Here is a 12295-nt window from a genome sequence, read left to right on the forward strand (position 1 = left end):
ATCGATTCATTAAGTAGAGGTTGAGTGGACGGTTGCTGTTTGCGCTAAGGCTTACCCCATGAACCGATTAGCCGTTAGGCCATAAGAATATCTGCAATAACAGACGTTAATCAGAGACAATAAATAGCTAAGGCTTACAAATTCACTTTTCTCTAAAACTAACTCGCACAGGGCATCAAATCGCCCATACAAATAGTAACCGTACTATCGATACGTTGCCAACCAACAAAGACATCTAGCCAAGTCTACTCTTCTGGCTTAATTAGCCTATTCGAGAGATAGGCTGCCTGGCGATGACGTAAGGCCTCGTTTTATATCATCAGTAATTAAAGATGCTTTTGCCACTCACGTGTTTCCTCTGGTAAACAGGTAAAACGAATAGTTTTTTTTTCTCAGAAGCGTCAAAAATATCCTTTAGAGGTAGTCTATCGCTCAAGTTTCCCTTTCTATCCCTAGCAGCTAAAATGATCCTAAGTTTCGTGTGTTTTGCACACGATCAACAAGTGCTCAGCCCTTTGTCTGCCCAGAACGAAAAACTTGAATCTTTAAAATTATTTGATGCGTCATTGTAGTGCGCAACAATCCACTGTTCTACTGAGAAATCGTACACCGTATCCCAAACAATAGGATCTTCTCTAAGAAGATAGTCATAGATCGGCGGTGATATTTTTTGGGCGCGTCGCTAAGCATTATTTTTAAAATTATATCTCTATTTGGGTACGACAACACCTTGTATGGCAGGCACGGAAACTCCTAGCAGGTTATCTACCTAGGCTGAGATGGTTGCCTTTGCGGCGGCAACGATATCGTATCTGTGATGGCGCTCGCCTGCTGCAACATTAAAATAGACTATTGCACTCTTTTTATTTAAGGATATTTATTGTATTTATTTAAGAATAAATAAAGTAACGAACAGGGTTTTTTTTTCGCGGATCAAAATTGACTCTTGGAAGAGTAGGGTGCTAGATGCAGACTGTCTTAAAATAATAATACACTTTATCGGGTTGCTCCGCAATAGGCGATAACAACTCTAATTAAGAAGGATCATACAAAAATAACATGCTGATTAGGTTTAGGAAGAGAATAGGCTGAGTACTCAAGAGAATATATTCAGTTTTGTTCTCTCGTTTAGCTCGCTTTCTGGCAACCTGAGAATGACGGAAATCTCCATCCGTCCAGCTTACCTCAAGGACTGTGGCGAGTCCCACAATTATTTTATCCTTATGAATTTCTAGTGGATAGTCTGGTTCGGTAAAGTAGCTGGCGGTGAAACTGCAAATGGCTTGTCAGAGAAAGCAAGGCTCCTAGATAATACGATATAATTGAGAACTTTCGGCTTTACGCAAACAAACTGATGGAAAAACTAAAGAAAATGTTAGGTATTTTGATACTGTTAAACCATAACTAATATTTATGACATAATTATTATCCGGGAGGAACTGAAGCCACTTTTACTGCACGATACACTACAAGACCATGTTGAGAACCCGATATGAGGCCTGCGTCACTATTGCCCTTATTATCCAGGTCTATGATATCTATTTCGATTAGTTGCATTGTACCTAATAAACAGGTTTAATAGCTTTGCAAGCAAACATCAGTATGTTATTTGAACAGTTTCTCGCATGTTAGCTCATACCCGAGTGTGACAATCTGACATCGCGCGTTTCACGCTGATGACAGTCTGCAGCCCACAGCACTATAAACTTACTCACTGTTGTCTGTATCAGTTGTACCCCCGGGTCGTAATACTGAGCTCATTACATTACCACGTTTATTGGGTATCCATTTAGCGGGGCTCGGATTTCTGGGTTATTCACTAAAGCACAAAAATGCACACAGGCGTTGTCGATGGCAACGAGCAATCCTTTCTACCAACTTCAGTAACGACAAATCGAACCATGTAACTATGTAGCTACATAGTCGTTCGTGCTGATTGACTGATTTATTGACAGACAATCGTCTATGCTTGAAGGCTGCGCGGAACGGGGCACCGATAGGCACAATACCGCTGAAATGCACACTGTCGCTATGTGTCTTAAGCAGTGATCGTTGGGCGCCGACGGTCGGTGTGCAACTGCACAGGCGCTTTGACACTCTTGAAACCGATTATTGCGACAGCTGCAACGCAACGGTAGCCGTAATGATAATGATGGTAGCTGTGGCAATGGAAACAGTGGCTTGCACGAATACAACAGAGGTACACGACAAACACAGGCAGGCAGATGGAGAAGAAGGCAGAAGAAAGATCTTCATTTCTACCTAGCAGCAAATATTGGCAAGCGACCGCTTTTCGTGCATCCTACCCGATTTGGCTGGTGTTGAGCAGGCGTTAGACTAGGCCCACAATACTTCTTCAGCGAAAACCTTCCGTACGGCCTGTGTTGTCTACGCATTGATTCGACGCTGTCTAAATAAGGAAATAGCTATGAAGACTCGTACCTTCCCAATAGCCAGTGGCGTGATCGCTTCTTTTTTCGAATCGTCTGGAGTAAGAAGCCTCCACCTTTTAGCGTTTCTTCTTGAGGGCTGATGGCAATGTTGCCTGTATTGGCTTGATCGCCGTACGTGTGTGGGGTTCAAGCTGAAACGTGAGCGCGAACATGAATATCTGTCAGTGTATCGTTGCGTGTCCGCCTTTCCGTAAATTCGGTAAACAGTAACACAGCATGCGCGGGTCGATGGGATTTGCCCTTTCTTTCGTCCCCCTCGTATCGACTGTGGCTTCTATCGGGTAACTACTCTGCCGTTACAGCGGTCGCCGTATTTTCATCAGATAGCTACAGGAACAGCGTCCGAACAATTTTGGTATCGAAATGATGGTAGCATGACATACCCTTTTGGCGTGTATTACACTACGGGAGCTCTGGTTGAATCAGTGGAACGATAAGATATCTCTAAGACGATCTTGATATCGATTTTATCGACGTGGCGCTTAATTGTTTCATTGTTTTTTGAGCCAGGCAGAACTATCCTCTTTGGATCCTAAATGTGTCCTGTTGAATTGACTAATGGAAACGTGAGATCTAATTATAGATTGAATGTGGCTTAAGATGGATGGATGGATTCAAAAGAACTAGTAATTTGTCTCATCACCATTGACGAAATCGTGCAAGAGTACTGGCTTTAGCTTAATCCATTTGCTACATGTAGTTTCTACTGCTCCAGGACGCTGTTTGTTTGTTTTTACAATAATTTCTTGTCGATATACGACTACTAATTCGTTGAGTAAGGTCGTTTTTTAATACAACCAATTTGATTTCCGATAGTTCTTCGATAATGATGATGATCAGTCAATTGGGCCGCTAAACGATGTCAGCCGTTGCCATAACGCATGCCTATGATTCTGGTTACAAAAAGGGCCGCTAAGAGAGCCACTTAAGACTATCGCAAGATAGATATAGTACTGACTATACAGAGGAAAGCAATGGTCTATGTGTAACTGAAAAAATATACACCTCATTCGAATTCTGCTTGAATGTCACATAGTGGAGCCGTCTAGATAGTCCTGTAAATTAAGTTAATACTGCCTGAAATAAACGTAAGTCTATAATAAAACAATAAACTAACTTATTTAGTCTACTGTGCGAGTTGCTCCTGAGTTAATTTTCGATAGTTTTTTTTTTCTCTGTTTTTGTTACTTTTCGTGATTTAGTTTTACGTAAGTATTAAAAAATTTAGCATAATTATATGCTCAATATTTTCGACTCTCCTATGTAGATAAATTAAGCTACTGCTTTTTTATTATCTGAAAAAGCAGACAAAAAACGGTCTAGTAAACAAATTTATGTTTGGTACTCAAGCCGTTAGGCATCGCATCCGACGCCTGCCTTCTAGGCAGAGGGACGGGCCAAACATGTCTATTTTGTCCTTGGAAAAATACTATGCTAGCAGTGAATGAATACATAAGCTTTGTAAAAAAAAATAAAATTAAATATATGCCTAATGATTGAGTGATACAGAAATTAGGCACTTCTAGACGAAGATGCACATGCTTCGCTTCTTAACGTAGCTACCTGTGTATTAGCGTTGTTATTTAATATTGCAGTGTTTTTCCAGTAATATAGCTATTTGTACTAGAATTGGTACTGCAGAAGTTTTCAGAGACGAAGAATCTAATCACTTACCAGCACAGAATGCTCGTCTCCAAAGCGTTAACAGGTGTAATGAAGATCGTGCAACGAGATACGGAAATAACAGAACTTTGGCTCCTGTAGGACATTACCGAAGCTATTGGATTCAACACTTATTTAGGTCCAACAAATAGCTTTCCATGTTATAGCAATGTTCGTCTCGTCAGCGTCACGTTGTTCTAAGCAAAAAGCCTTTATTCCTTTTTTTCCTTTACTAACACGTTAATATTTAAATGTTACAGTAAATGATGACTGAGTTCGTTTGAGCTGTCGCGTGATTCTATCGTTAAAGATATTCATATCAGCAAGATTGTCTATCGTAGTTTATATGGAGGCGCTGCCGCTAGTTGTATCGAAAAACGTGCGTAAAATGAAACACCCACATATATGATAAGGATAATGGGGAGTTAATGATAAAGTTTGTTGCTTTTTCGCCGTTTGGCCATTTTCAGCATCGTGCTAATGGCAGACACATAGCATTTCTATCGTTGGCGTCACAGTCAAATTGCTCCATGGACGAAGTTTATACATATAGCTAGAACGTAATGCTATATGGGCGGTCGACGGCATAAAGGGTGATCGAAAATGTTGCTTTGTAAAGGCTTACGTAGCCGCTTTGAGTCAGAAGTTTTAAACCATTCTTGCAAGCAATACTGGCTTGCCTTGTATATCTACTGTAGAACATAACAATGTAGATATAAGTTCTTTATTCTAAGGAACGAAGATAATATCTGAACACGCCAGCTAATGTTTGCTATTGTTCGGCAATAGTATATTGAGCAACGACTGTTCCCGATGGACGCGTTGGTGGCGCCATCTTAAAAGATAGTATGATCTTTCTGAACTAGCCTTCTGACCTCTTTAAGAGAAGTTGAATGAATATGACAGCTTTATTTGTGTGCCGTATCCAAGTCGTTCTATGCACCTTCAGTGATAAGATCGGGATCGAGCCATTGTTAGGGCTTTCGACGGGTGGAAAAAATGAGAAAAAAAAAACTAGTGAGCCGCACTACAACCATGGTATAAGCTATTTGAAAGACACATCTATGAATACTACGCTGCTGACCTTTATTGATCAGTTATTTGCGTGATTCGAAGGCTGTTCCTTCGCCTGGATGCAATTGATTGAAATCGGGTCAGAAAGAAGAAACTAGCAAAGAACGTGCACGTTGAGAATCACGTCAACCTGTCCTAGCAGCAAATAGGACAAAAATCATCGACGATTTGTCCACATGACGAAACTGCTTTCGGCAAGCAGTGAAACCTAAGCTAAGAACCCAGTTCTATTTTTTGCCGATTCAGTTTCTATTGAGCGCGTGCGATTCGTCTTTGTTTAGAATGATGATTTAGTTATGTCATTGTGTCAATGAAATTCAGCGATGATCTGGTCTAGCAATTGGTCAAACGTGTAGAAAGCGACAAACCTCATACAAGTGCAGGCCCAGGCTAGGTACAACGACAACGTATGGGTCAATAAAATCAACTACTAAGATATACGAACCTGATTGTATAAATTTGATGAGAAACAAGATAAAATCGATTTATAACGCGCTGGCTCGATCGTAAAAAAAATGGGAAAAATTATATGATTTGCTAGCAGTCTTAATGAAAGCGGTACTAAAGCTCTTTGTTTTATAATATTGTAGTATATAAAAATCTAGTTAGTTCTGTAAAAGTGTTGTGTAACAATGTTTATCGCTCGTTCGCTGCTTCACACGATCAACTCTATGCAAAAACCCGTCTCGAATGAGACATCAATTGACTTATTTCGTTTGCTATTGTGTTCTGATTGTATACAGATCCATAAACGTTACGATTGACAAACGGATGACGTGAAAAAGCCTTCGCTCCCGTTTCCATATGCCACCAACATAACCCTAACAAAGAAGGATAGATTTTTATCTACTTTTCAGAAATTCTAACCTCGTGAACGCACACTGCGATCAAAGAAACGTCGAGTCAATGAGACGGAATGGCAAACCCCGTGTGGGTACGTACGGCCGCAGTGTGATAACGGTAATAGTGTATTGTGTAATGCTCATATAATTTCCATTGCTCATCTCAACGCACCTAGTTTATTATGTTTAAAAATTGCTAGCATCTTTTCCTGTATAGACTGAACGTGGTAGGTAAATTGTACCACCCTACTCAACGTAGCGTGTTCCTTCAAACGTTACTATGAAAAAGTTTTCTAGGTTTCTAGGTTAGGAAATAAAGTGTTTCTAGGTTAGATGACAATTACGACTAGAGTCTGCTCTCGGTCAGCGACAAGTGTCATCAGAAACCCCTGTAAATGTTGTTTCCAATAATGGCTATCTTTGTTGAATTCGCAGTATCAAATGCGTTGCCGAAATCTACGCATACGGCAAAACCCATCATAACAGTCCTCCACCCTAGAGGCACCGAAAAGCGTACAAATTGTCATATTATGAATTTACCATTAGTCTGATATGATTTATCTGCAGCAGCTTAACTTTTGTGCATGTAACGAAGTTATGTAAATGCTAGTTACTTCCGAAGACTTCGTCGAGCTGCAGATGCCGTTTATACTTTAAAGGTTTGAAAGAGAACCTATGAAATTAAAATGTGAGGCACAAACACTGAGAGATGATCAGCTCCTTTGATTGGCTTTGGTAATGTACTTTGTATCGATCTCCTTTTGTTTTTAATAACTAACAAGCATTAGCATCGTAGCAGAATTGGATCTCCATCGCTGACGACTATAAATACACATACTCTTATCGTCAGTGATAGTTTTATATTTCTGATAATCTACTTCCGCATTAAATTAAATTAAACACATAAAAAGTGAATGTAGACGATATGATCGCTCAGCAAGATTTCGGTTATGATTTCTATGAGAAATTCGTCCCCGTCTCTGTCAAGCAGGGCACGCACGTGCGCAATGTACGTGAGAATGTTGAATTTATCAACACTTGAGGAAGTGAGGTTAGGAAGACTTTGTTGGTCCGAAATGCCTTTGTATTTATGCGGACCTTCAATGAGGAACTCGATTTGTCTATTGTAGGCGGACGAAAACGACGCTCCTTCATGAACAAGTGCTGCCGGGAAATTATCTAATATGTAATTAAAATGTCCCATATAAACCTGTGGACGTCATTAAATCAAAGCATCGTTTTGGATCATTTGTAGATAAAAACAGACTGTCTTCCATTTAACATTGTATCTTCACTTCCATACCAACGCAAACTGTGATATAAGTAAGTTGTATTTTGCCAGTCCTACGTAACGTACACTCAGGGAGTAGTTTTTACAACGCAATTTCTAGGTAGTACATGATCCCTTCGAAATTATTCTATCTACAGTTGATTATACGAACGGTTTGTATAGTTATCAACGAAAGTGAACAGTATCTTGCTTTCAGTTTTTCAATGTCATTTGTATTTAGGTAGTATTAGAGTGGGGCCTACCCAAACCTCGAGAATGACGAAATTTATTGAAGCCACCATATCTGCATATGTATAGAACATAGATGTGTATTGCATTGGCATTATTACAGTGTTTCTATCGAATATGGTCTTTAGCACGCAATATGTTTGCCTGGAAAATCTCTTTCGATATAAGTAAGCCCCAGGTCAGAGTGTGATTGGGCCGCATCGATTTCTCTCAACTGTTCCCACAGTTTCTATAGGACGCTTTATCACTGGGATGTGCTTTTCTTGCTGTTGAGGTTACCGGGTTTCAAATGGGTCGTTAACGAGCGTTCGAATTTTGTGGCTCTCTAACTCGGTTTCAAGGTAACCCATTAATGCCAACACCGGCTGAAAAGAGCCAATTGATTCAGCGTATATTGGGTGATAATCGATAGCTCGCCGCTTTTTCAGGCGGCAAAACGACTTCACTATGCAACAACTTTTTTAAGAATTTAATATGTCTTCAGAGGAAATCTCATAGTGATCGGCTAGACTTTTGCCTTTCTGACAGGCTAGTATAGGCGTACTTTTGCAAGTAAGTTAATCGCTATACACATAGCGAATAGTTATAGAAGTACTGCTTAAGCCAAATAGCTATGGTTATGTTGAAGGCTCTTCCACTTTGTTCGAGTCTACGAAGTTCATCATTGAACGCCAAGGTCATTTTATACTTTGCTTCACTCGATGGACAATACAAAATACTTGGCTCGTCAATGATTCTTCCTAAAACGTTAATTATTATTATCATCATTGATGCTCCTTATATCGGTGGTCTTTTTTCCCATCACTTGGACCACTTATTCAAGCAGAATACAATAGATTATTATTCCTATCTAGCTAAATTAAACAGCCGATGGTTGCTTCTTAACTATGTAAAATAATAGGATGCCCATAGACACCTTTATATTCTACTGCACTCTTATTTTATAGGTTTAATAACACTTAGTTGAAAGTAGAAAACCTCCTCAAGCTTGCCGTCGAGATATGCTGCGAAATGAAAAGTAGTAGTAAATAAATGGTCGTCTGACAAAACGCGGACCTTTTCTTGTATGTTTCTAGAAGGGTGAAACAATCAAAAGTCCTTTGTGTAAACAGCGAAACGCAGACCCACTTTCTTTCTTCATGTCTGGCAAACAGCTTATCTGTCTTAAGTGTGTCTCGTTTGTATCTACAAACCATTAAATTATACCGTAAAGTCATTTTACTACTCAGTACTTCTTTACTGCTTTAATCATTTTACTAGACAATACTTATAATACCATAATAGTAGGGGTATTTGTTCAATCTTTCATTCTAACAGAGGCAGATTATTCTATGCTGGTCAATTGTATGCTACGCTGATTTTGTTACTTCAACAATACAATCTGAGGTTCGAAATTCCGCAAAAACGATCTTAATGATCGTTAGTATGTGACCATAATGATCTATAATAGCAATAACTCATAATATATAAGGAAAATATGTGTTTATGTACATTTAAGAATTACAGAATTCGATTAACGAGTATAATATTATACGTTACAAGAATAACATTGTTTTTTTTATCTAGGCCAAAATATTTTTCTTATTGTTGTACTAGAGAAAGGATATCTAGTTTCGACTGGCAAGAGCTTATCGAATGGTGCGTTTGGCCTTTCGCGCCAACAATCAAAACGTACGGAAAAGTCAAGAGATTCCGACTCCAGCGTTTGCAATCTGTTTGTTTCCTGAATGTGTGTATCGACAATCTGTCGTAGACTAATTATATATATATAAGACTACAGCGTCATCTTGATCCAGTAAGTGACATACATTTTTCCTCATTGTGAAGCTTCGTATGAAATTACTGAATCTGTATTGACGACAAAGCAAAGTCAAGAACGCGTCACAAGTGAGTACAATAACTTCTTGCCATTGTTACGTCGTTTCTCTATAGCTGAGACGTATTTTCTCTATGCGCTATAAGCAGTGAGCATTTAAATGAGAAGAAGCCAAACATTGAATTAGGGGGCTTGTCGATAATATATTTGAGTGATATTGAATCATCTAGCGTATTGCTATTATCAATTTGTATATTGAGATACAGACGTCAACATACTAGGTCACAACAGAGCTTCATGGTACGTCCAAGCAAGCCTCGTCAAAAATTTCCTAACCTAGGGTTCGAAGTTTCGAATATGCATATTAAAAAATATCACAACTTTTTTTAGTGAGACTATAATTTCTTCACTATAGAAGTGGTTGGTACGATCATAAATTAAAATTTTTAATGAGTAGAAATACAGATACAATACAAGTCCTAGTTAATCAGCACTACTATACGACAACTAGCCAACGTTCCATATTCTGTGTTCATAGAAGGCTAGAAAAACGTGTAACGACGTTCAGCAGTCAAATTCAGATAATTACAAGCGTTTGTTCGGGTAGCCATGAAACAAGTAGGTGATCTTAAAGTGTACACAGATCTAATTAACGCTTATTATATAAAAAAAAAAAAAAAGAAATTATACGTACCTTTTCATAAATGCGTAAATGTACGTTTGCATTTCGAGTCAAAAATGGCTAGTCATGCGTAACAAAGGCCAATAAGTGCGCATTTATTTTATTAGCGGAGAAAACAGAATACTCGCATTGAAGCCATTTAAGATTCGCGCGCGAAGTATCCAGGAAATGGCTTGAAATAAGGCGTATCCTGAACAGTTAAAACGCAGAAGCTCTGGTCTTTACTAGATATTTGGTAAGTAGTCAACATGTCGAGGGCCCAAATTGAAATGAGCTGCGCTAGCAAGGCGTCGCTTACGAAACGAACTTACGAGGCTCATTGAGTCCGAAGATGACTCTATTATCGACTCTTGAAAACTCTAAGGTCTAAACGAACGATATGAAAATGGAGCAGATATTGAAGGCGTATTGGATGATCTCCGAAGTAAGGAAGATTTCGTAGGTGACGAGGATTAGAAGACTGAAAAAAACATTACCTTTTAAATCAAATCCATAATGAACCATTTTTCGCAGACAACTTCAAAAAATAAAGTATAGTCGAGGTTTGCACTCGCATGCATTAAAATACGATGATATCAGCTTGCCAAATAGTCAATGTTTTGATGTTGCGCGATTCGAGGAAAAGCTGGATGCCGGAGTTTGGGTAAGAGTTTTCATTAATGCATCAGTTCCAAATATTTCTCGTCAGAAAATCTTTTTTTTTTAAAGTTATGCTAAAGTCTTCTTTTCAATTTAAACTGTCTAAAATATGCAAAAATTATCAAGATTAAAGGTAAACTATGAGAAAGCTGTATTCAAAGTGTCTGCAATCTATATGTTATTGTTTTTCAATATGCATCCATGTTTTCTTATAGCTGAAGTGTTTTTTTTTTCGAAGGTTACTGCTATTTTGTTATTATTTTCGGTGGTAGTAGTGGTCTGCATGGTCTATTTATTTTGCATAGACAATCATTAATCATCTGTAAGAATTTATCGGATTAGTATGAAACGTGCGCAAATCGATACGCGAAGCATGAGGTTTCTAAATCTCTGAAATAGTTTCCATGCTTTAAGTTTCCCGATTGGCATTACCGCTAGGCATAGTTCCATCGCACAGACGGCTGGTTGACTCCTACCACGAAGCTGGTCGTATGTTTATAACCGAGTACGAAGCTAGATAGCGATTAGCAGACGAACAGTCTGAGATAATTTAGTTGAATCTGAACATTTAATGGTACACATTTTGGACTCCCGTAAATATATCATACATGCTACTGAAGATAGACCAAGTGTTCCATTGTGTCGAGTTTGTGTAGAGCAAGAAGCTTCGGCAGTGTGATATATTTTGAAGATGATCGTAAGTGCGATCTTGTTTGAATTCTTCAATATTCCTAGTTAGGTAGGTTCTGTATCTAATGCAAACAGAATGGTAAGTTCTATAGTCTAAAATTGTTTACTGCTCAAACTTCTTCGTCATATTTCACTCGATAGTATATAATACGCCGTACCACCGTCGATGTAAACGATTTCGTTAGCCCTCAGTTCTACTCGAAACTTAAATATCTATGAGTAATTTATATCTTTCCCAAGATGTCTTCAGCCTGTTATCAATGGGTGTTTGCTTTGTAGTGGCGCAACGATTCAATTTGCATCGTGTTCTCTGAAATTTAGCTACGTAATACTGTTAATAACAATAATACTTTATCATTGATTACTAATTATAATAGTACTTCGCCAGGAGTACCTTACATTGCTACACTGCCAGGAGGATTCTACATTCCCAAAGGTCAGATATGTGGAAACGGTGGAGGCTGGTACTACAAAAGTTGGCGAAAAAGGAAAAAGACCACCTTAGTAGTGAGCAATGACGAACAAAATGGGGCCTAGTGCATTGAGACAACGCTCATCGAAGTATGTGTACCGATTTCAAATTCGTCCCGGTGCGCGTCTTTTTGAAAGTACAGTATGTGTAAGTAAGTACACGCTGTATGTGATTTTACATACGCAACCGTTTGTTTCGTTACTTTTTATTTGACATAATGTTCCATTTCATGTGGCCCCTTTACATTTGCCTTTAGCAGTCTTGCGTTTATTCTACAATTTGCATCTTATAAACTGTGTGTTGCAGGTCGAGCAGACAAAGTAAGTCAACAAAAAACGATCAGCAACACATGCATGTTCCTTTTCATTGAACTTTTCTAGAATTGTTCTACCATTACGTGAACAATGACGCTCGCTGTTGGCTTTATAGGCATTTCCGTTAGCAAA

General features: G+C 38.7%; 2 protein-coding genes across 28 annotated transcripts in view; one reads left to right on the forward strand and one right to left on the reverse strand.

The window, feature by feature from the left end:
* The window catches only part of LOC111271780 (retinol dehydrogenase 16), a 25219-nt gene extending 22504 nt beyond the window's left edge, over nt 1–2715 (reverse strand). Inside the window, exon 1 of one of the 4 annotated variants that reach the window (XM_086973019.1) lies at nt 2443–2715. Coding sequence is in view for 2 of the 4 variants with exons in the window: in XM_022852792.1 (XP_022708527.1) it covers nt 2307–2396 (90 nt within the window). In the remaining 2 variants the exon portion in view is untranslated. Of the gene's footprint in view, nt 1–1715; nt 2076–2306; nt 2412–2442 lie in introns of those variants that run through there. The other 3 variants (XM_022852792.1, XM_086973021.1, XM_022852771.2) reach the window with 3 other exon arrangements.
* The window catches only part of LOC111271805 (uncharacterized), a 98764-nt gene that overhangs the window by 8876 nt on the left and 77593 nt on the right, over nt 1–12295 (forward strand). For 8 of the 24 annotated variants that reach the window (XR_015315494.1, XR_015315497.1, XM_086973042.1 and 5 more), the window contains exons 2-4: nt 5933–6123; nt 7162–10283; nt 11766–12000. The exons of 2 other annotated variants lie outside the window; for them this stretch is intronic. Coding sequence is in view for 4 of the 22 variants with exons in the window: in XM_086973067.1 (XP_086829193.1) it covers nt 11993–12000 (8 nt within the window). In the remaining 18 variants the exon portion in view is untranslated. 14 more of the 24 variants (XR_015315501.1, XM_086973034.1, XM_086973065.1 and 11 more) reach the window with 12 other exon arrangements.

The sequence above is a fragment of the Varroa jacobsoni genome, unplaced genomic scaffold (genome assembly GCF_002532875.2).
Source record: "Varroa jacobsoni isolate VJ856 unplaced genomic scaffold, vjacob_1.0 scaffold_180, whole genome shotgun sequence".
In the NCBI taxonomy this organism is placed as follows: Eukaryota; Metazoa; Arthropoda; class Arachnida; order Mesostigmata; family Varroidae; genus Varroa; species Varroa jacobsoni.